General features: G+C 47.3%; 1 protein-coding gene across 3 annotated transcripts in view; it reads left to right on the top strand.

Annotated features, from left to right (window-relative positions):
* Positions 1 to 18,136: 18,136 nt before the first annotated feature.
* Positions 18,137 to 24,491, top strand: part of CCDC57 (coiled-coil domain containing 57) — a 151,525-nt gene continuing 145,170 nt past the window's right edge. For 2 of the 3 annotated variants that reach the window (XM_073588144.1, XM_073588143.1), the window contains exon 1: positions 18,138 to 18,311. Coding sequence is in view for 1 of the 3 variants with exons in the window: in XM_073588142.1 (XP_073444243.1) it covers positions 18,330 to 18,360 (31 nt within the window). In the remaining 2 variants the exon portion in view is untranslated. Of the gene's footprint in view, positions 18,361 to 24,491 lie in introns of all 3 variants that reach the window. The other variant, XM_073588142.1, reaches the window with a different exon arrangement.

The raw sequence follows: 24,491 nt of genomic DNA, 5'->3' as shown, positions 1-24,491 counted from the left end.
AAGGATGATTCAGAGAAAGGTCAGGAATCAGCCCAGAACTACACAGGAGGACCTTATCAATGACCTGAAGAGAGCTGGGACCTCAGTCTCAAACATTATTGTTCTTAACACACTATGCCATCATGAATTAAAATCCTACAGGGCATGCAAGGTCCCCGTCCTCACGCCAACCCATGTCCAGGCCCATTTGAAGTACACCAGAGACCATCTGGATGATCTAGAGAAGGCATGGGAGGAGGTCATGTGGTCAGATGAGACCAAAATAGAACTATTTGGTATCAACTCCACTCACCCTGTTTGAAGGAAGAAGGATGAGTACAACCCCAAGAACACTGTCCCAACCATGAAGCATGGCGGGGGAGGCATCTGTTTAGCCTTTGCTGGTTAGAATTTATAGGGGGGGTCCTACGTCCCTTTTTTCTGGGGTCCCCCTATAAACTAATCAGTAAAGGCTAAGCAAACAGCTGTGGGCTGATATTAATAGCCTGGGAACATGTAAGGCTAATGGCCCCTTTCCCAGATTATTAATATCAGCCCCCAGCGGTCGGCTTTCCCTCTGCAGGTTTTGAAAATTATGTGGGAGTCCACACTTTTTATTTAAATTACTAATTTATTAAAAAAAGCTGAAAAAGAAAAACACACAAAGCACTGAGTATCTAGTATACTGACATATTTATATCTATCTATTATCTATTATGTTTCTCATTGCTATCTCTATCTTTGAACATCTTTAACACCTAACACTCTTTAATTTCTGTTCTGCATTTCATTCTATGCGTGTCAAACTGAGAGCACACGGATGTCACGCGGATGTGACACACTTACACATGTATGCTACATAGATGTCACATAGGTACATATACATGGCACTCGGACACGAAACCCAAAACTTCTCAGCTCTAGTTTTTCCTGTCCAGGAATCACCAAGACATATGAAAGGGGCCTTATTGTGACTTTGCTTTTATTTTAGTGGAGTTCTATTGTTACTATTTATTAGTATATAGTGAAAAGTGACATTAAGGATAAAAAGGTTTGACAAGATAGTTTTCTATCTTCAAGAAAGAGAGACATATTTGCCTGTATTGAAGGAGTTACGCTACTCATGCTGGTGATTCTGCGGCTGCTATGGATTTCATGTCAACAGAGCAGCGTCTTCTCTTCCGCTCTGCTCTGTCGACGGGGCTTCTCTGGCAATATTACGCTGATTGTTAGCTGGCTGTCCGCTGTGTAACTCCAAGGAGTTGGCAGTCAATCACCATGATGTGTACACTGATGCCCTGTTGCCAGAGCAGACCAAAGAGGAAGAGCTGCGCTGTTGATGTGATGTCACAAGAATCAAGTGTTAGCAACTACTTGCTGGTGCGCCAAAAGGAAAATAACCAAAGATAACCCCTTTAATAGTCAGCATGGTAATTCTATCATAAAGGGTGATGTGATAAATCACCCAAAAAGGAAAATAAGATCACAGTATCAGGGGGTTTTATGTGTGAAATGAAAAACTGCGCATGCTTATTAAATTGTCTTTGTGAACATAGATATGTAGGACAGACATTCAAACCTGTAAAAATAAGATTGAATTAACACAAGTCCACCATAAAATCATATACATCAGACAGATGATGTAAATACTGGTGAGAATTACCATAGCAAGGGATTACACCAGAGAATAAATGTAAGTTTCAGGTTACTTCTGTTGCCAGACTCTTTTATGTGTGTTGGCATAATAATAATGTTAAATACTTTCTGAGACAGTTAATAGGAAAAAATCTACTACAGCGAGAGGTCTAGAGAGGTCTATTGGGTAGTCCAACTTGAAACCATACAACCTAAAGGGTTTAATGAAGATTGCAATTTTAGTGTAATTATATGATTTGCGCTCTGTATTGCTGGAATTTTAATGAGCATTGTTCGCTCACGCCAGGGCCAGCACACTGCTGGCAGGTCTCCAGGCAGCACACTTAAAGGGACAGCGCTCCCTCTTGTATTGTGTCCCCAGTAATTACTACTTAAGGCATCTCTACCTGTTGGGAGGTGCCTGAGCAACATTCTTGTTGGTGTGTTTCTAGCCGGCCTGTTGTTAGGTCCCCTTTTTCTGCATTGTCTGATATTGTTCCAGTGTTTGCTAAGCGGCGTACTGTCTACTATCCTAAGCCGCACAGGTTGTACCAGTACCAATTGGCCATCATGTCTGCTATCCAGAGCCACACGGCCTGTACTAGTTCCAGGTGGCAGTCCACTCTGCTATCCAGAGCCCCACAGTCTGTACCTATTAAAAGTGGCCATCCTGCCCTGCCTAGGACTCTCTATCTGAACTAATGTTTCTGACCTTTTGGGTCAACTGCTACTGCTAGACACTGCCCTGGAGTGGTACTTGGAAGGCTACCTGCCACATAAGCCTGATCTCACCATCAAAGGCTCAAGTAAACGCCAGGTAGATACTTAGTTACGCCCCTCCAGGGTAAGCCCGGTCCGTAGCTCAGTGGTCCACTATTCATTAGCATTACAGACTAGGTGCATTCATACATCCGTGCGAAATGTTTAAGTGCTGTCAGATATTTTATCAGACAGCACTAAGACCCTTAGAGTCTCATAGATCCATTCACACATCCGGGAAAATCACAGATCCAAGAATGAGATCAGCGAAACTCAGAGAATGTCATTTTCTGACCCCAGGTTGAGTTTCAGAATAGGATGTACCCAATGGGATGTGAATGCACCCTTAATGAATTTGGTGTACTCCGGCAGACTTTGGATCAAGACTGATGTACAAAACAACAAACCAAGAAAGTGGCCTTACTTGAAGCAAATCACAGGTACTCCATTAGCGTTTTGCACCTTGTGATACTGGGAAGCCACCTTCTCCATATTTGGCAGGTTTGTGAGTGGTTTCTCTATTAGTATTTTGCACCTATGTTGCCCCCGCCTTTACCATGGGGGTCACCTGTATCTGGCTACGGCATTTGAATTGTAATTTGCTGAATGGGAGGCCACGTTCACACGTTCAGTATTTGATCAGTATTTCTCCTCCATATTTGTAAGCCAAAACCAGGTGTGGAACATTCAGAGAAAAAGTATAATAGAAACACATCACCACTTCTGTATTTATCACCCACTCCTAGTTTTGGCTTGCAAATACTGATTTAAAATAATGACTGACTGTGTGAATGTGGCTTGAGGCTGCTTTCTTGCTTGGTTATTTGTTGATCTTCTGTCCTTCGATTTTTGATCTACAAAACACCATTCTTGAAGAACTCGCCCTGAAGTAGGAATAATATAAACAAATAATAATGTAATATGAAGGACGACGCAAAAACTTATTGGCACATGAGAGCGAGCTCTATAGAGACAAATGCAGTCCCAGGGTGTCTTAGTGCCTATTGCTTTCTTTTAGGGATAGAAGTTTATTTGACATGTCAAGCATTATATTCCTTTAACTTATGAATCTGAATTGTTTGGACCTTGTGATGCCAAAATGTGTAACTCAAATACATTTTGCTAGGATGTGCAATTTACAGGAAGTTAATATGCAAACAGCATTGAATTCCTATGACGGGAGCCTGTGCATAGCCTGAGAAAGAGACAAATATAGTCTATATTGTTATCTCACAGCTGCAGAACAAGATAAAGAGAAGAAGGAAACTACAGACTCAGGAATAATATTGTCTAACTTTCAGGCCCTGCGGTGCTGAGACTAGACAGTCCTCTAACAGTCGCCAAAATTATCTCAGTGGTTTATACTGTGTGATAATTTAATAACTTTTAGACTGTTTATACCACTTATTAGCCTGCTTACATTACACATTGCTGAAGAATCGATTTACTCCAGCAGCGCAGCCCACCTCATGTGTTTCATCTAACTGGATACTACTTTTGAGTTTAAGATTACAAGATCAGGGCCAGGGTTAGATTGAAAATAATAATATATTATTACATTATGGAAAATGAGGAGCAAGGATAAGTAAACCAGTTCAGCTAAAAGTGTGAGGGATTCAGACCATTTGTCTCACCAGAGTTTGGCAGTTTTATTTTAGGGCATAAATCGTAAAATGTTGGCTAGTCTTCACTAGAGGCTTCCGAAAAGAGGAATGGACTTGACTGTGTGCCATTCACAGATAATGACACTCAAAGTCACCCAGCAGTGACAACTGGTATTCTGGCAAACAGGCCAAGAAAGATGAAAGGTGCCAATCAGAAGCTGAAATAAAGTTAAAAACTGAATAATGCAAAGGGATTTCACTAAACTTTTGAAAAAACATGGTTGCTAAATAGAAAAGTCTGTGACAGTCATCACTGACTGCTTTTTCACACTCCAAAATGCATAATCCAGTTGATCATCACATTTTTTTAGGGGGCTGAGATAATTCATTGTCATTAGTATTAACCTATTGCTTGTCGTCAGATGAGAGATTATTGGACTCAATACAATTTAAATTACCCAAGTTAACAGTGGTAAATTCAAGTGTAAAGTTCTTATTGTTCACCATCATTGATGACCTGAATTTGAAGACTAACTGGACATGGCTTCTGAATTAAAATCTGCAATACTGCTAAACTTATAAAGGTAGAGACTATATGTACTATATATATAGAGAGAGAAGTGCTGGCACCATATTTGACCGGTGAACCCCAAAAGGCGTATTAAGACTTAGAACTACAGGATGCCAAGGAAGATGCTAAGTTAAAGACTGAAATCTTGGCATTCCTTGGAGTAACTATGTTGATTAGAGCCCGACATGTCCACCTTTGGGCATGTGATGGAGACAAACCCCCTGAGTCGCAGAAGCTTGACTTGTTACACTTAGTCCGGGAGTGGTTGCAGCCAGAGTCTAACACTACTGCCCAGATGGTCGAGCGTGTGGTGATGGACAGATTCATCTACTCCCTTCCCAGGCCAGTACAGACCTGGGTTGCACAGGGCGACCCTCTGAACGCGGATGACCTGGTTGGCCTAATGGAGAGATACCCGGTTGTGGAAAAATCCCTAGGGAAATAGGACATTATCACCTCCCGTGTTGGAATACCCAAAAGGGGGATGAGCTCACAACGGAGACAGTCTAGAGCTACAAATGGAGGTGCGTTCAAATTCTACTGAGGGTATGCCAACGCCTGTTGTTAAGGACATGGTCTGTTGGCGATGTCACAATCCCGGTCACGTAGCCGCCGTTGACATATGTCCCCCGAACCAATGGACTGCAACCTAGGGCGTTGTTGCACCTATTATGCGTATTTGGCCTGCAGTGTGGACTGTTAACCCGGTGAGGGGTCACAGGCATGTGCCATGTCAATTAATGGAGTAATGGTATTTGGACTGTTGGACTCAGGAAGTCTGATGACCCTGATCAGTGCTACATTTCCCCACCAGGTGATCCCTGATAATTTGTGGGTGTTCGCTGTATACAGGCCAAGTACTACCCTGTGGCCCGAGTAACATTTGGAACAGACTGTGGTACCAAGTCTAATGGGGTCGGGGTAGTCAAGGACTTGATACATCATAAATACATACATCATATTGGGGTGTGATTTTTCCTTATTTTGGGACTTATGGCAAAAGGGGGCAGTATTGAGTGTCTTGGACAAAAGAACAATCCCAGGAAAAAACTCCATTGAAATCAAAGATGGATGACTCCCTCCTATGTGTTATTGCCAGAGAGGAGGACGAGACAGTGAAGGAGAAGGCCAAATTATCTGAGATGAGAGTGTCCGGAGAGAATTTTGGGACTGCTCAAATTAAGGACCTTACCTTATCACTTCCTGCATTTGACAATGTGGCTGTCAGTAACAGGGTTGCTCAAAAACTAGGGGCAGACACCAGGTTATTGTATTGGGTGACTAAACTGAGAGGAGAGGAAATAGTGGAGTAGCTATTGGTTTCAGGACCCTATCGCCGGACAGTTTTAGACATGGCCCATTCACATGTATTGGGGGACCTCTAGGGGTAAAAAAAAAAACTCAGGAGAGAATAATGCGGGGAGGTTCTAGTGACCCAGATGTTACCGGGAGATCCTAAATTATTGTAGGTCCTGTCCCACCTGCCAGGTAATGGCTCCCTCTTCTCACTTCCGAAGTTCCCTTTCTCTGTTACCTGTTATAGAGGTCCCATTTGAGAGAATTGCTATGAACCTAGTAGGTCCCCTAGTTAAGTCTGTGGGACATAAATACATCCTGGTGGTCATGGACTATGCGACCTATTACCCAAAGCTGTACCACTAAGGAACTCATCTGCCAAGACTACAGCCCGAGAGCTAGTCCATATTTTTTCCAGGACATGCCTGCCAAAGGAGATCTTGACGGACCCAAGGCCTCCCTTTATGAGCAAGGTGATGAAGGTGCTGTGTAGTATCCTTCAGATTGCCCAGCTATGCACATCAATCTTCCATATTCGGATTGATGGCCTAGTGGAGCGCTTCAATAAGACCTTAAAGGAGATGCTCAAGAAGGTCATTGAGAAGGATGGTGAAGACTGGGATTATGTGCTCCCATTTCTGCTCTTCTCTGTGAGAGAAGTTCCTCAAGCCTCTCCTGGATTCACTCCATTTGAGCACCTGAATGGTCGACATCAGCGAGGGTTCCTGGATATTGCCAAGGAAGCTTGGGAAACCATGGTAACGCCCCATTGGAGCATCATAGAGCATGTCGCCCCGATGCAGGATAGAATGGTGAAAGTGATGCCTATTGTGCAGGCGCATCTCCACCAAGCACAAGAGGTACCGGCAAGGGTGTATAACCAGTCAGCGAGGCTGAGGCACTTCCAGCCTGGGGACCATGGACTGGTGCTTGTCCCCGAGCTTGCAAGAAAGTTCCTGGTCAAGTGGCAAGGCTTATACGAGGTGAAGAGAGAACTGGGCGAGGTTAATTACAATGTCCACAAGCCAGGACGAAGGAAACCTCTGTCACAGACGTGGTTTGTGGAACCACTGTGCCACGGACCACGGAGAGCCTGGAGGGGCATGACTAGGCGAGCACTGGACTGTTCACTAGTGCCTCTGATGGTGAGGTTAGACTTGGCTCCCGATTCATGCCAGATGCCACTCCAGGACAGACCAACGATCATGCAGCAGCTGGACCCAGAAGGACGGACTGGACGGAGCAGCAGGTAGAGCTTGTATCAGATTGCAGCTGACCAAGTTCGCATCCGAGTGTAGCAGGCAGGAATTACACTAGAGTGCAGCAAGCAGGACTTGCATCCGAGTACAGCAGGCAGGATTGCATCTGAGTGCAGCAAGCAAGATTTGTACTTTGAGCACAGCAAACAAGACTTGCACTGGTATGCAACCTTTCACAACATAGACTGTAAACAGGAAGATTGCTCAGGCACCTCCCCAGTGGAGAGGAAGCAATATATACATAATGCCTCATAACCATTGGCTGAGGAGGAAATAGCAAGTGCACACACTGACCCTCTAAGAGGGCGGGCGCGCACGCGTGCCATTAGGGCATGGTTAGAGACCTGGCGGGAAGTGCTGCTGGGAGCATGCGGAGCATGAGGAAGAAAGGAACCAACTGCAGTGCGGGTGAGTGAACTGACATGCCAGAGACCCTGCCTGTCAGAGCAGGGCCCCTGGCGTGGTGCTAGCAGCCTCACCAAGTATACCACGTGAATTTGGACCTTAAGCCATACAGAATTCCTGATGCATGCTGTGAGGTAATCTCAAACCAGGTGAAGAGAATGCTAAACCTTGGCATGATAGAGGAGTCAAACAGCAGATGATCGAGTCCCATTGTCCTTGTGCCAAAGTCGGACACTGAGTGGCGGTTTTGTAACGACTACTGCAGACTGAATGAAGTGTCCAAATTAAACGCGTATCCGATGTCTCACGTTGATGAACTCATTGAGAGACTTGGACCTGCAAGGTACATCACCACCCTCAACCTGACGAAAAGCTACTGGCAGATCCCCATGTCCCAGAGTGCCAAGGAGAAGATGGCCTTCTCGAAACACCTGATGGGTGCTTTCAATATACCAGAATGCCTTTCGGGCTGTAGGGTGCCCCAGCTACCTTCCAGAGGGCCATGGATCAGACCCGAGCTCCGCACAAGAAGTGTGCCGCAGCTTACCTTGATGACATTGTAGACTTTGGCCCAGATTGGGGTAGTCATCTACCAAATGTACAGGCGATTCTCAATGCTCTAAGAAAGGCAAAGTTTACCATAGATAAAAAAAATACTTAGGCTACATCATCGGGAGAGGCGAAAGCAAGCCACAAGTAAACAAGGGCGAGGCAATACAGAAGTGGCCGCAACAGCTTTCCAAGAAGCAGGTGAGGGCGTTTCTTGTAATTGGATATTACCAGCGGTTTATCCCAGATTTCGCCATGATTGCCGCACCTCTGACGGATCTCCTTAAAGGCACCAAATCAAAGATGGCCAAATGGACTGCTGAAACAGAGATGGCATTCCAAGAGTTGAAGCTGGCACTATGTAAACAGCCGGCCCTGGTTGTACTGAATTTTAGTAAAGAACTGGTGGTCCAGACAGATGCTTCAGAAGTTGGGTTGGGAGCCATGCTGTCTCAAGAGAAAAATAAACATCCCAACCCTGTGCCTGAAGCTCTCTTCCTGCGAGAAAAACTATGCCATTTTTGGGAAAAAGTGTTTAGCCATCAAATGGTCAGTGAATACAATAAACTATTACCTACTAGGCCGTAGGTTTAAACTACTATCAGACCATGCACCTCTGACTTGGTTAAGGAAAAAGAAGGGTAAGAATGCTGGGGTAACTAGATGGTTCTTAGGCCTACAGCACTTTAGTTCCCACGTAGAGCATAGAACAGGGAAGTTACATGGTAAAGCTGATGCCCTCTCTAGAATTCCCTGTTTAGTGTTTGAAGGTACCAAAACCCCTGGCTTTGGGCAGAGGGGGGATAGGGTAATTGGCAATGTATGTGAGGGGAGATACATATCATGAAGACTGCTATCTTCTGTGATGTGAAGCCCAAAAGTTTCTTTCCAGCATGTGCTGAGGGGTTAATCGGCCATGACAGGGTTGTTTTTTTTGTGAGTAGTTATAAGAGATGAGTGGGAGGATTACTCACCATATCTCCACCACAAGGGTGTGGTTCGGCAGGTGAAATGTCCGGCTACTGAGTTTTTTTCTCAGCCTGTGTGTCTGGAGGCAAGAGAGCTCCAGAGAAGAGTTTAGATGACACTGTGCTGGACTGTGTTGTTGTGACCTGACTGGGCAAATCCCACAGGAATATGGACTCTGCTATATGTTATAGCTTATTTTCTCATTTTTGCCAGAAAGGGCCACGCTTATGTTGTTGAACCCCCATACTGGTTTATGCTGTGTTTTAAATAAATTAGCTGAAAAACCTTCAAGTCAAGTGAGTAGCATCACCACACTTTACATATGTACATAAATAAATATATATGTATATACTGTGAGGCAGTGACTGGTGTCATATGTGAGGGTCGCTATGTGTCCCTCTGAATTAGCACAGAAGCGTATTGAGGCTGAGGGAGTGCATTGCATAGCTGTGATTGCAATGCAAAATAAAAGTGTTGGTCTTGGGCAAGCTATTTGTCCAAGGCAGATTTAGGAAAACTTGTCATGGGCTTTAATTTTTTAAACGGACTACAGAATGGTAGTGGGGCGGTCCGTTTCCTCCCAGCCGGGTCTTACATGTGGTCTACGGCCACAGATTCCTTGTTAAAACCCTGCAGCAGAGAGTTGGGGGTGTCAGTTTGGTTTTGCAAGCATGCAGAGCAGAAGTCTCTGCCATAGCTTCAGCCTGTGTGGAGCAACACGGAGCCAAGCGGAGCCAAAAGGCCTGGCACCCCTCAGTGTACACAGCGGTGCAGGTCCCGGTTAGGGACTATCTTGTTTCCCGGCTGTGATCCGGAGGATCCAATTTGTTTTCTGTTTGTGAGTACGCTGACATTAAAGAGACTTTGGTTTTGAACTTTCCTGTGGTCACTGCCTGTCTGTCACACTGCAACAATCCCACTGCACTACATACAGTACATCCCAAAAGTGAGTACACCCCTCACATTTTTGTAAATATTTAGTTACATCTTTTCATGGGACAACACTAAAGATATGACACTTTGATACAATGTACAGTTTGTATAACAGTGTAAATTTGGTGTGCCCTCCAAATAACTCAACACAGTCATTAATGTCTAAACTGCTGGCAACAAAAGTGAATTTATGTGTTATACATATGAAAGAGAGGAAGCTATGTAATAAAGGATGGTGCTGTAATAATAAGAAAGGACGCTTTGTATTAAGGAACAATGCTATACAGTATATGATAAGAGAGTACACTATCCTAAGGGACGGTGCAATACATGATAAGTAAGTACACTATATGCTAAGAGATGAGGCTATACATAATAAGAGGGTTGTTTTACAAACAAGAATATTATTGCCATCATCTCTCTGTAAGTGATAAAGTATAGATACAGAATAAATACTGATATTCAGTGACTTACTCCTGACTGAAATTAATTATAATGAGGGCAATCTGGGCATTGGCACCCAACTATTATTATAATCTGTTCATGCATGGACTCCCCTCAACCTCTGGGCCCCTGTGCCTCAGAACTGGATGCACTGTGATACATCCAGCCCTGATGCTCATCCGCTTTTCCTGCACTGCGTCCCTGGTGCACACTTCTGGTATACTGCTAACATTGACTGCAGACATCACAGAGTATATAGCTCTGGAAAAATTTAAGAGACCACCACATACAATCCCTGTCATGGGCAGCCCATTCTCCAGACCTGAACCCCATTGGAAACCTCTGGAATGTAATCAAGAGGATGATGGATAGTCACAAGCCATCAAACAAAGAAGAACTGCTTACATTTTTGTGCCCGAACCAGTGTGAAAGACTGGTGGCAAGCATGCCAAGACGCATGAAAACTGTGATTAAAAATCATGGTTATTCCACAAAATATTGATTTCTGAACTCTTCCGGAGTTAAAATATTAGTATTGTTGTTTCTAAATGATTATGAACTTGTTTTCTTAACATTATTTGAGGTCTGCAAGCACTGTTGTTGTTGTTTTTTTTATTTTGACCAATTTTCTTTGTCAGAAAAAAAAATACAAAATTTATTGCTTGGAAATTCGGAGACATGTTGTCAGACGTTTATGGACTAAAAGAACAATTTACATTTTATTCAAAAATATACCTGTAAAGAGAAATATCACACAAACTGAACATTTGGAAGTGGTCTCTTAATTTTTGCCAGAGCTGTATATTATTTCATTAGATTAGCAGTGCAGGTACCTGTAACATCAGTTGTGGCTCATACATTGACTGGTCAAATGGGGTTACTCTCAAAACATACTTTTATAACATTTCAATTCGACATGTCAAAAAGTAGCTCAGTGGTTAACATTATTGCCTTGCAGTCCAAGGCTTCCTGTTTTGACCAGGTTTTCTCCCACACTCTGAAAAGATGCTAATGGGTTAATGTGCAGTTTAGGTAATGAGCCCCAATGGGGACAGAGACTGATCTGTGTGCTATATACATGAGTCAAATCTAACTTCAGTGGACCAACTTCTTGGACTTCTCTAAGAGGCTGATTATCAGATAAGTGGGCACAAGTGCATTGGAGTTACAGAGGAGCAAATGGGGAGAGGTCATATTTAGGACAACCCCTATAACCTTCCTCCAAAAGCTGTCCACGCATTCTCACCATCCCATCTCCTTGAATCAGCCAGATCTCTGTGTGTTTTGTCCATTGAGCTAAATTTAGATTTTCAAGGCAATTAATTATTTAGGCCTTGGCTAACACCATAATGAGTACACTTTATACCTGAACGTTGAACAGTTTTATTTTCTATGTGGTTTTTATTAAATGCACATAGACTATCATTGTAATGTGTTTTGTTTTTTAATTGTTTTTGCAAAGTACTGTTATTTTCTATGTAAGAAATGAGATGTAATTTAGGAAGTGTGATAAAGATGCATCAAAATCATGGCAGTTTGAAAAGTATTCTAATTTATTCATGGAGACCTGTTAGAAGGTCATTTATTTTATAGAGGACCTTTCTTTGGATATTGCAATTTAAACTGAGTATTTCCTCCAATTAGTGCTGTTCCACGCATTTTGGAATAGATTTTCTTTGTTGCTTTTGCCCTTGCATTCCAAAGTTATATCCCCTGTAACAAAGGTGCAAATTCTCCCTTCACCAACTGGGTGTGTCCCACAGAACTTCTTTGTGGGTGTTTGCTTTATTTCCTTTAATGCTAACTAGCGATGAGCGAGTATACTCATACTCGGGTGGTCTCCGAGTATTTTGTCATGCTTAGATTTAGTTTCTGTCGCCGCAGCTGCATGATTTGCGACTATTTGACAGCCTGAATACATGTGAGGAATGCCTGTTTGTTAAGAATTCTCCACATGTATTCAGGCTGTCTAGCAGCCGCAAATCATGCAGCTGCGGCAACAGAAACTACATCTCCGAGCACGCCAAATACTCGGAGACCACCCAAGCATGCTCGGGAAAACCTGAGCAACGAGTATACTCGCTCATCACTAATGCTAACCAATCAAAACTCAGCTAGACCCACAAAGAAGTTCTGTGGTAGCCGCCTAGTTGGTGGAAGGGAAAATTTGCATCTTAACTATAGGGAGGGTGGTATAACTTTAGAACAGAAGAGCACAGAAGCATACGAACAATTGTTCCAGAATTAGAACAATTAGAGGAGGTTTAAATAAAAATAACATAATCCAGTGAATAGTCATGTTTAAAGCGAACCTGCCATCAGGATTTTAATAAGTAAACTACAGGTATTGTCAGGTTGGCACTGTTATATTGATCAACATGATACTTTGGTGGATGAAATCTGTCTTGTAGTTGTTGTATAAACTGTGTTTACAGTTTTGAGTTAATGAGATGCTTGTGTTGTGTTGCAGGTTAATAGCGTTCAGAACCTGCCTGGCACCCGCATTGACAGCCTCGCTGACAGGAGGAAATGAACTTTATTCCCCTCAGCAGCATTCGGCTTTCAGTCACAGGGGCGGCGCCAGCTCGGCTTCAGTCACCGATCAGTGTACGGTGAGCAGCACCTGTAATTGCACCTGACTGACAGCCTGCTCTGCCTTAGATCCGGCTCTCAGTGGCGGGGCATGGTTACAGCCGCCACTCACTATACACAGAGCAGTGATTGAAGCCGAGCCCCCAACTCCTATAACTGAAAGCCAAATTCTGTTGGGAGGAATAAAGATAATTTCTTCCCACAGCAGGGATCTCAGTGTGGATGCTGGGCAGGTTCAGAACGCTAATAACCTGCAGGTTAATAGTTTTTTTTTACATGACAGGTTCCCTTTAGCTGTTTTGTATACAGGGCATTAGGGAATTCCTTGCAACAGCCACCAGACCAATAGCTCAGATGTAGTTTTGCAGTTAATATACCATACCTGGATTTTATAGGTAATACAGAGCATTGCATAAACATTGATTTGTAATGCCCGTTATCACTGGAGGCAGCGCAGAAGCTAACTGCGTAGTGACACTAACAGTATGCAATGAGAGAGTGAGCTCCCTCTAGTGGTGGCAGCAGGCATGCGGCATGTTTTATTTTAAATATATACATGCCTTTGCAAGGCATATTGATCTCATAAAACTGAGGCCAGTGCACCATCAGATGTATTAGGAAAGTAATCAACATTCATGTTTAAATTAAAAAAAAAATATTTTTTTAATTATAAATTGAATAAATGGTTTTCCCACCATAACCATTAAGGCTTTTGAATGCAACTCCCACTAATGCTTAGCACGGGGTTGTGTCTCCACGCCACTGCAGCAGGCAGAGAACCGTATATGCAATATACGCTGTATATTTACGATATACAATACATATTCTGCAGGTGATGTAGAAGCAGTGCTGCCATATTTTGGGACTGGCGAACTGAGCATACATTAATGGGACATCCTATCAATATGGGAGATGCTGTAATGTTTAATTATTGTAGGACTATATTATCCTTTTAATTACATGTACATGCACCCTGATCAGAAATACACTGTTTCTGGGAGAATGACCGCTCCCTTAGTATCAGTCTTGATTTAATATTGACCCCTTTTTACTATGTAAATACAGATTAATAGAAGCCAGAAGGATGAACACATTATTACAGACCTCCGTCCTATTTTTACCAATGACCTTTGGAAGGGCAGAGCTGAGAAATCATTACTTGTCTTAGGCCATCTATTCTCTTTACCACTAAATGGCAGGTTTGTGCGGCACTGATGAGATCCGAGGAGGAAGCCATGCCGTCTGCCTTCTCATAAGGGAGCGGCCCTATGTCATCAGCCAGAACCTCTGTACCATCCTGGCGGGGCCCATTATCTGCTAATCACATCCATGGCACCGAAACACACAACGGACCAATGCATTATTGCATTTACGCCTTTTTTTCTATTTATTTTTCATTTGCTGCTAATTCTTTTAATTTACTCCTTTTTTAAATCCAAGTTTATGTGTTTCATTTTTTTTCCGCCATTTTTATTTTGCTAATGTTGTCAACTGATTTATCATTTATGACTTTTTAAGAAGCTGCAGAATGTGTCTCGTACATGTATTCCTGTCTACCTGGGAGTGATTTTATGCACAGCCAATCATACACAAGTTATATTTTGTGCATACAGCGAAACTGAAACGTGTAGCTTTTTTTTAGCAAAAAATGATAACGGGGATCACAAGACAAAAAAGTGACTTAAAAAAAAAACTGTAAAAGGCGAATTGGCCCATAATATTTTGGGATAAACATTTTGATCAATTCCAATCTTAATTGGGTTGTCTTGTAGCGGTTCTCATGGTATTTTACGTTTGGTCTCCTCTCATTCATTTATATGCCTTAATAGTTATTTACATTGCATGATTCTATTTCATATTGCGTGATGCTTAAATGTCTAAATTTAGGTTTAAATTGGGTTTCATTAAAGATGTTGTACTTTACAGACTTTTTGTTTCCTTGCACATTGAACTTTGATGTGGTCTGTGGTTATAAAGCAGCTTAGAAGAGCTCAGAAAAAAGACAGATAGAAAAGAATTACAAACGCTCCAGTAAGACAATCAGAACAAGCTCACTGACGGATTCTCGGTTAACTCATTTTGGAGACATCAATACATAGCACAACACAGAGGCTTTAGAAGGCAAATGGTGCAAAACGTTTACTGAAAATCAAATACAAAAAAAAAGATTTCTGCCCACAAATACATGCAGCTAGGCCCCAAAAAAGGACATTTAAACCACTGACAGACAATTTGGGTTTACACCTATTAGGCTGCTGTGCTGCTATACAGCGCCGTGGGCATAAGAGCACCAGGAGTAATGGCCAGGATGCAACTTCTACCTCTGCACCCCAATATCTGGGTCAAAGCACAACCATCTAATAATGACTGTTTCCTAATTGTTAACTTTGACTCACACGAGTGTCTAACACAGCTCAGTGCTATATGATGACTTATGGGATAGCACCCAGCCCAGTGTTATACTATGGGGCAGTGACGAACAGCAAACTTTTTTTCATGATAAGGAGATCACACTAAAATGACACTCTGGCAGATGCTACTCTGTGCTGATGCCGAGAAGGACAGGCAGGTGGTTAGCAACTACTTGCCTGTTGGTTTTTGCTCTATACGTATGTTGTTGGTTACATGCTCTGTGGGTGACATTATTATCAGATGCTGAGGGGGTACTGTGCCCCGAGGTCTGTGGGTGACATTATTATCAGATGCTGAGGGGGTACTGTGCCCCGAGGTCTGTGGGTGACATTATTATCAGATGCTGAGGGGGTACTGTGCCCCGAGGTCTGTGGGTAACATTATTATCAGATGCTGAGGGGGTACTGTGCCCCGAGGTCTGTGGGTAACATTATTATCAGATGCTGAGGGGGAACTGTGCCCCGAGGTCTGTGGGTAACATTATTATCAGATGCTGAGGGGGTACTGTGCCCCGAGGTCTGTGGGTAACATTATTATCAGATACTGAGGGGGTACTGTGCCTCAAGGTCTGTGGGTGATATTATTATCAGATACTGAGGGGGTACTGTGCCTCAAGGTCTGTGGGTGATATTATTATCAGATACTGAGGGGGTACTGTGCCTCAAGGTCTGTGGGTGATATTATTATCAGATGCTGAGGGGGTACTGTGCCCCGAGGTCTGTGGGTGACATTATTATCAGATGCTGAGGGGGTACTGTGCCCCGAGGTCTGTGGGTGACATTATTATCGGATGCTGAGGGGGTACTGTGCCCCATGCTCTGTGGGTGACATTATTATCAGATGCTGAGGGGGTACTGTGCCCCGAGGTCTGTGGGTGACATTATTATCAGATGCTGAGGGGGTACTGTGCCCCATGCTCAGTGGGTGACATTGATATCAGATGCTGAGGGGGTGCAGTGCCCCATGCTCTGTGGGTGACATTATTATCAGATGCTGAGGGGGTACTGTGCCCCGAGGTCTGTGGGTGACATTATTATCAGATGCTGAGGGGGTACTGTGCCCCGAGGTCTGTGGGTGACATTATCAGATGCTGAGGGGTACTGTACCCCGAGGTCTGTGGGTGATATTATTATCAGATGCTGAGGGGTACTGTGCCCCGAGGTCTGTGGGTGACATTATCAGATGCTGAGGGGTACTGTGCCCCGAGGTCTGTGGGTGACATTATTATCAGATGCTGAGGGGGTACTGTGCCCCGAGGTCTGTGGGTGACATTATTATCAGATGCTGAGGAGGTACTGTGCCCCATGCTCTGTGGGTGACATTATTATCAGATGCTGAGGGGGTACTGTGCCCCGAGGTCTGTGGGTGACATTATTATCAGATGCTGAGGAGGTACTGTGCCCCATGCTCTGTGGGTGACATTATTATCAGATGCTGAGGAGGTACTGTGCCCCGAGGTCTGTGGGTGACATTATTATCAGATGCTGAGGAGGTACTGTGCCCCATGCTCTGTGGGTGACATTATTATCAGATGCTGAGGAGGTACTGTGCCCCGAGGTCTGCGGGTGACATTATCAGATGCTGAGGGGGTACTGTGCCCCATGCTCTGTGGGTGACATTATTATCAGATGCTGAGGGGGTACTGTGCCCCATGCTCTGTGGGTGACATTATTATCAGATGCTGAGTGGGTACTGTGCCCCATGCTCTGTGGGTGACATTATTATCAGATGCTGAGGGGGTACTGTGCCCCATGCTCTGTGGGTGACATTATTATCAGATGCTGAGTGGGTACTGTGCCCCATGCTCTGTGGGTGACATTATTATCAGATGCTGAGGGGTACTGTGCTCCATGCTCTGTGGGCGACATTTGTAACTGGACTGGCAGTAGAAAGCCTCAGTCTCTGTGGGGGCGCACTGTTAAAATATTTATGTTATTCATTTACTTCCTATCTTACCATGATTGCTCTGGTGACAGAACCCCTTTAAGTCACTTTCCTATCCACATTTTTTTTTGGCTGGGCAATTGTCCTGCTTTTTAGCTTCCTTTGCAGCCCTTTAGCCCCAGGACCATTTTACAGCCTTTTTAATGTACCAAAGTTCGGCTCCCCATTGACTTCTATTGGGTTTGGGTCAAGTTCGATCCCGAACAGAACTTATACTTCTGGATTGGCTAAACCCGAACAGCCACGGGCGCACTAATCCCTACTTACAATCTATGAGAGCACACTGACCGGTTACACTATATGAGACATTAGTCTATGAGGCTACAATCTGAGAGGTTAGGCTATATAAGATTCCAGTCTGTGAGATCGTACAATCTATGAGATTCCAGTCTGTGAGATCGTACAATCTATGAGATTCCAGTCTGTGAGATCGTACAATCTATGAGATTCCAGTCTGTGAGATCGTACAATCTATGAGATTCCAGTCTGTGTGATCGTACAATCTATGAGATTCCAGTCTGTGAGATCGTAGAATCTATGAGATTCCAGTCTGTGAGATCGTACAATCTATGAGATTCCAGTCTGTGTGATCGTACAATCTATGAGATTCCAGTCTGTGAGATCGTAGAATCTATGAGATTCCAGTCTGTGAGATCGTACAATCTATGAGATTCCAGTCTGTTAGATCGTAGATTAGGCAGAAAGCCTACTCTCGCCATTACATTTCTATCAAAGCGGACAAGAAGAGCTCGGGAACTATTGCAGCCTGACTACTGGGGGGAAGTGTTTCCGATGCACCTTCCTGGAGAGCGCTTGTTGCCATGGAGACGAAGCTGCTGAGAGGCGCGAGGTCGCGGTTTGAAGTCTTATAACAGTTACTATAGAAACGAGGCCCTGGTTGCAGTAAAGGAAGCGATCTACGCGCGACTGGAGCCGACTGGAAAGTGTGGGACCCGGAATGTGAGTAGTGGAGGACACATGGCAGCGGCGGCCATTCTGGGGGCACTCGGTAGGTAGGCACTGCTTGTGGGGCACGGGAGCCATGTTGTGAGGGCGTGGTTAGGGAGGGTGGGGGAGGGACTTGTACATGGCCCTATATAACCTGCATGACCCTGTGCCTGGCACGGCACCTTATGTAACTGTGGTCTCCGGCCATCAGAGCTGTGCTGGAGCCATAGTCGCTGTGTAGCCCCCACTATATTGTCCGTCTGCTGAAGGGAAGTGACGCTGCCGTCCAGAAACTCCTGGAGAAAAGTCCACCCTGCGTTTCTACAAACACCCAATTGGATTGGTCGGCGGCAGACAGGCTGTGTGTTGTGACTTCTCCCATGGACCACAGTTATCGCCTTTCTACAGGATGACCGATAAATGTGTGGTCCAGGATGGTCCCACTGACCCGCAGAGTAGTGGTCCTCAGTTCCTGTGTGGATTGGAGTGTTTGTTACCCCTCCATTCACACACGGATGCAGGACCACTGTTCTCAGACCATGTGTTACCCCTCCATTCACACGGGGGGCACAGGACCACTGTTCTCAGACCATGTGTTACCCCTCCATTCACAGGGGGGGCACAGGACCACTGTTCTCGGACCATGTGTTACCCCTCTATTCACAGGGGGGGCACAGGACCACTGTTCTCAGACCATGTGTTACCCCTCCATTCACACGGGGGGCACAGGACGACTGTTCTCGGACCATGTGTTACCCCTCTATTCACAGGGGGGGGCACAGGACGACTGTTCTCAGACCATGTGTTACCCCTCCATTCACAAGGGGGGCACAGGACCACTGTTCTCAGACCATGTGTTACCCCTCCATTCACAGGGGGGGCACAGGACCACTGTTCTCAGACCATGTGTTACCCCTCCATTCACACGGGGGGCACAGGACCACTGTTCTCGGACCATGTGCTACCCCTCCATTCACACGGGGGGCACAGGACCACTGTTCTCAGACCATGTGTTACCCCTCCATTCACACGGGGGGCACAGGACCACTGTTCTCAGACCATGTGTTATCCCTCCATTCACACGGGGGGCACAGGACCACTGTTCTCAGACCATGTGTTACCCCTCCATTCACAGGGGGGGCACAGGACCACTGTTCTCGGACCATGTGTTACCCCTCTATTCACAGGGGGGGCACAGGACCACTGTTCTCAGACCATGTGTTACCCCTCCATTCACACGGGGGGCACAGGACCACTGTTCTCAGACCATGTGTTACCCCTCCATTCACAGGGGGGGCACAGGACCACTGTTCTCAGACCATGTGTTACCCCTCCATTCACACGGGGGGCACAGGACCACTGTTCTCGGACCATGTGCTACCCCTCCATTCACAGGGGGGGCACAGGACCACTGTTCTCGGACCATGTGTTGCCCCTCCATTCACACGGGGAGCACAGGACCACTGTTCTCAGACCATGTGTTGCCCCTCCATTCACACGGATGCAGGACCACTGTTCTCAGACCATGTGTTACCCCTCCATTCACACGGGGAGCACAGGACCACTGTTCTCAGACCATGTGTTACCCCTCCATTCACACGGGGGGCACAGGACCACTGTTCTCAGACCATGTGTTACCCCTCCATTCACAGGGGGGGCACAGGACCACTGTTCTCAGACCATGTGTTACCCCTCCATTCACACGGGGAGCACAGGACCACTGTTCTCAGACCATGTGTTACCCCTCCATTCACACGGGGGGCACAGGACCACTGTTCTCAGACCATGTGTTACCCCTCCATTCACAGGGGGGGCACAGGACCACTGTTCTCAGACCATGTGTTACCCCTCCATTCACACGGGGGGCACAGGACCACTGTTCTCGGACCATGTGCTACCCCTCCATTCACAGGGGGGGCACAGGACCACTGTTCTCGGACCATGTGTTACCCCTCCATTCACACGGGGAGCACAGGACCACTGTTCTCAGACCATGTGTTGCCCCTCCATTCACACGGGGAGCACAGGACCACTGTTCTCAGACCATGTGTTGCCCCTCCATTCACACGGATGCAGGACCACTGTTCTCAGACCATGTGTTACCCCTCCATTCACACGGGGAGCACAGGACCACTGTTCTCAGACCATGTGTTACCCCTCCATTCACACGGGGAGCACAGGACCACTGTTCTCAGACCATGTGTTGCCCCTCCATTCACACGGATGCAGGACCACTGTTCTCAGACCATGTGTTACCCCTCCATTCACACGGGGGGCACAGGACCACTGTTCTCAGACCATGTGTTACCCCTCCATTCACAGGGGCGGCACAGGACCACTGTTCTCGGACCATGTGTTACCCCTCCACTCACACGGGGAGCACAGGACCACTGTTCTCGGACCATGTGTTACCCCTCCATTCACACACGGATGCAGGACCACTGTTCTCAGACCATGTGTTACCCCTCCATTCACACGGGGGGCACAGGACCACTGTTCTCGGACCATGTGTTACCCCTCCATTCACACACGGATGCAGGACCACTGTTCTCAGACCATGTGTTACCCCTCCATTCACACGGGGGGCACAGGACCACTGTTCTCAGACCATGTGTTACCCCTCCATTCACACGGGGGGCACAGGACCACTGTTCTCAGACCATGTGTTACCCCTCCATTCACAGGGGGGGCACAGGACCACTGTTCTCAGACCATGTGTTACCCCTCCATTCACACGGGGGGCACAGGACCACTGTTCTCGGACCATGTGCTACCCCTCCATTCACAGGGGGGGCACAGGACCACTGTTCTCGGACCATGTGTTACCCCTCCATTCACACGGGGAGCACAGGACCACTGTTCTCAGACCATGTGTTGCCCCTCCATTCACACGGGGAGCACAGGACCACTGTTCTCAGACCATGTGTTGCCCCTCCATTCACACGGATGCAGGACCACTGTTCTCAGACCATGTGTTACCCCTCCATTCACACGGGGAGCACAGGACCACTGTTCTCAGACCATGTGTTGCCCCTCCATTCACACGGGGAGCACAGGACCACTGTTCTCAGACCATGTGTTGCCCCTCCATTCACACGGATGCAGGACCACTGTTCTCAGACCATGTATTACCCCTCCATTCACACGGGGGGCACAGGACCACTGTTCTCAGACCATGTGTTACCCCTCCATTCACAGGGGGGGCACAGGACCACTGTTCTCGGACCATGTGTTACCCCTCCATTCACACGGGGAGCACAGGACCACTGTTCTCGGACCATGTGTTACCCCTCCATTCACACGGGGGGCACAGGACCACTGTTCTCGGACCATGTGTTACCCCTCCATTCACACGGGGGGCACAGGACCACTGTTCTCGGACCATGTGTTACCCCTCCATTCACACGGGGAGCACAGGACCACTGTTCTCGGACCATGTGTTACCCCTCCATTCACACGGGGGGCACAGGACCACTGTTCTCGGACCATGTGTTACCCCTCCATTCACACGGGGGGCACAGGACCACTGTTCTCGGACCATGTGTTACCCCTCCATTCACAGGGGGGGCACAGGACCACTGTTCTCGGACCATGTGTTACCCCTCCATTCACACGGGGAGCACAGGACCACTGTTCTCGGACCATGTGTTACCCCTCCATTCACACGGGGGGCACAGGACCACTGTTCTCGGACCATGTGTTACCCCTCCATTCACACGGGGAGCACAGGACCACTGTTCTCGGACCATGTGTTACCCCTCCATTCACACGGGGAGCACAGGACCACTGTTCTCAGACCATGTGTTGCCCCTCCATTCACACGGGGAGCACAGGACCACTGTTCTCGGACCATGTGTTACCCCTCCATTCACACGGATGCAGGACCACTGTTCTCAGACCATGTGTTACCCCTCCATTCACAGGGGGGGCACAGGACCACTGTTCTCGGACCATGTGCTACCCCTCCATTCACACGGGGGGCACAGGACCACTGTTCTCGGACCATGTGTTACCCCTCCATTCACACGGGGGGCACAGGACCACTGTTCTCGGACCATGTGTTACCCCTCCATTCACACGGGGGGCACAGGACCACTGTTCTCGGACCATGTGTTACCCCTCCATTCACACGGGGAGCACAGGACCACTGTTCTCGGACCATGTGTTACCCCTCCATTCACACGGGGAGCACAGGACCACTGTTCTCGGACCATGTGTTACCCCTCCATTCACAGGGGGGGCACAGGACCACTGTTCTCAGACCATGTGTTACCCCTCCATTCACAGGGGGGGCACAGGACCACTGTTCTCGGACCATGTGCTACCCCTCCATTCACACGGGGGGCACAGGACCACTGTTCTCGGACCATGTGTTACCTCTCCATTCACACGGGGGGCACAGGACCACTGTTCTCGGACCATGTGTTACCCCTCCATTCACACGGGGGGCACAGGACCACTGTTGTCGGACCATGTGTTGCCCCTCCATTCACACACGGATGCAGGACCACTGTTCTCAGACCATGTGTTACCCCTCCATTCACACGGGGGGCACAGGACCACTGTTCTCAGACCATGTGTTACCCCTCCATTCACACGGGGGGCACAGGACCACTGTTCTCGGACCATGTGTTACCCCTCCATTCACAGGGGGGGCACAGGACCACTGTTCTCGGACCATGTGCTACCCCTCCATTCACACGGGGGGCACAGGACCACTGTTCTCGGACCATGTGTTACCCCTCCATTCACACGGGGGGCACAGGACCACTGTTCTCGGACCATGTGTTACCCCTCCATTCACACGGGGAGCACAGGACCACTGTTCTCAGACCATGTGTTGCCCCTCCATTCACACGGGGAGCACAGGACCACTGTTCTCGGACCATGTGTTACCCCTCCATTCACACGGATGCAGGACCACTGTTCTCAGACCATGTGTTACCCCTCCATTCACAGGGGGGGCACAGGACCACTGTTCTCGGACCATGTGCTACCCCTCCATTCACACGGGGGGCACAGGACCACTGTTCTCGGACCATGTGTTACCCCTCCATTCACACGGGGGGCACAGGACCACTGTTCTCGGACCATGTGTTACCCCTCCATTCACACGGGGGGCACAGGACCACTGTTCTCGGACCATGTGTTACCCCTCCATTCACACGGGGAGCACAGGACCACTGTTCTCAGACCATGTGTTACCCCTCCATTCACACGGGGAGCACAGGACCACTGTTCTCGGACCATGTGTTACCCGTCCATTCACAGGGGGGGCACAGGACCACTGTTCTCAGACCATGTGTTACCCCTCCATTCACACGGGGAGCACAGGACCACTGTTCTCAGACCATGTGTTGCCCCTCCATTCACACGGGGGGCACAGGACCACTGTTCTCGGACCATGTGTTACCTCTCCATTCACACGGGGAGCACAGGACCACTGTTCTCAGACCATGTGTTACCCCTCCATTCACACGGGGGGGCACAGGACCACTGTTCTCGGACCATGTGTTACCCCTCCATTCACACGGGGAGCACAGGACCACTGTTCTCGGACCATGTGTTACTCCTCCATTCACACACGGGGGGCACAGGACCACTGTTCTCAGACCATGTGTTACCCCTCCATTCACACGGGGAGCACAGGACCACTGTTCTCAGACCATGTGTTACCCCTCCATTCACACGGGGGGCACAGGACCACTGTTCTCGGACCATGTGTTACCCCTCCATTCACACGGGGGGCACAGGACCACTGTTCTCGGACCATGTGTTACCCCTCCATTCACATGGGGGGCACAGGACCACTGTTCTCAGACCATGTGTTACCCCTCCATTCACAGGGGGGGCACAGGACCACTGTTCTCAGACCATGTGTTACCCCTCCATTCACAGGGGGGGCACAGGACCACTGTTCTCAGACCATGTGTTGCCCCTCCATTCACATGGGGGGCACAGGACCACTGTTCTCAGACCATGTGTTACCCCTCCATTCACACGGGGGGCACAGGACCACTGTTCTCAGACCATGTGTTACCCCTCCATTCACAGGGGGGGCACAGGACCACTGTTCTCAGACCATGTGTTGCCCCTCCATTCACATGGGGGGCACAGGACCACTGTTCTCAGACCATGTGTTACCCCTCCATTCACACGGGGGGCACAGGACCACTGTTCTCAGACCATGTG

The sequence above is a fragment of the Dendrobates tinctorius genome, unplaced genomic scaffold (assembly GCF_039654945.1).
Source record: "Dendrobates tinctorius isolate UK_male_01 unplaced genomic scaffold, ASM3965494v1 ptg000103l, whole genome shotgun sequence".
Lineage (NCBI taxonomy): Eukaryota > Metazoa > Chordata > Amphibia > Anura > Dendrobatidae > Dendrobates > Dendrobates tinctorius.
The sequence above is the reverse complement of the archived record's forward strand: the minus strand, read 5'-3'. Positions and strand labels throughout refer to the sequence as shown.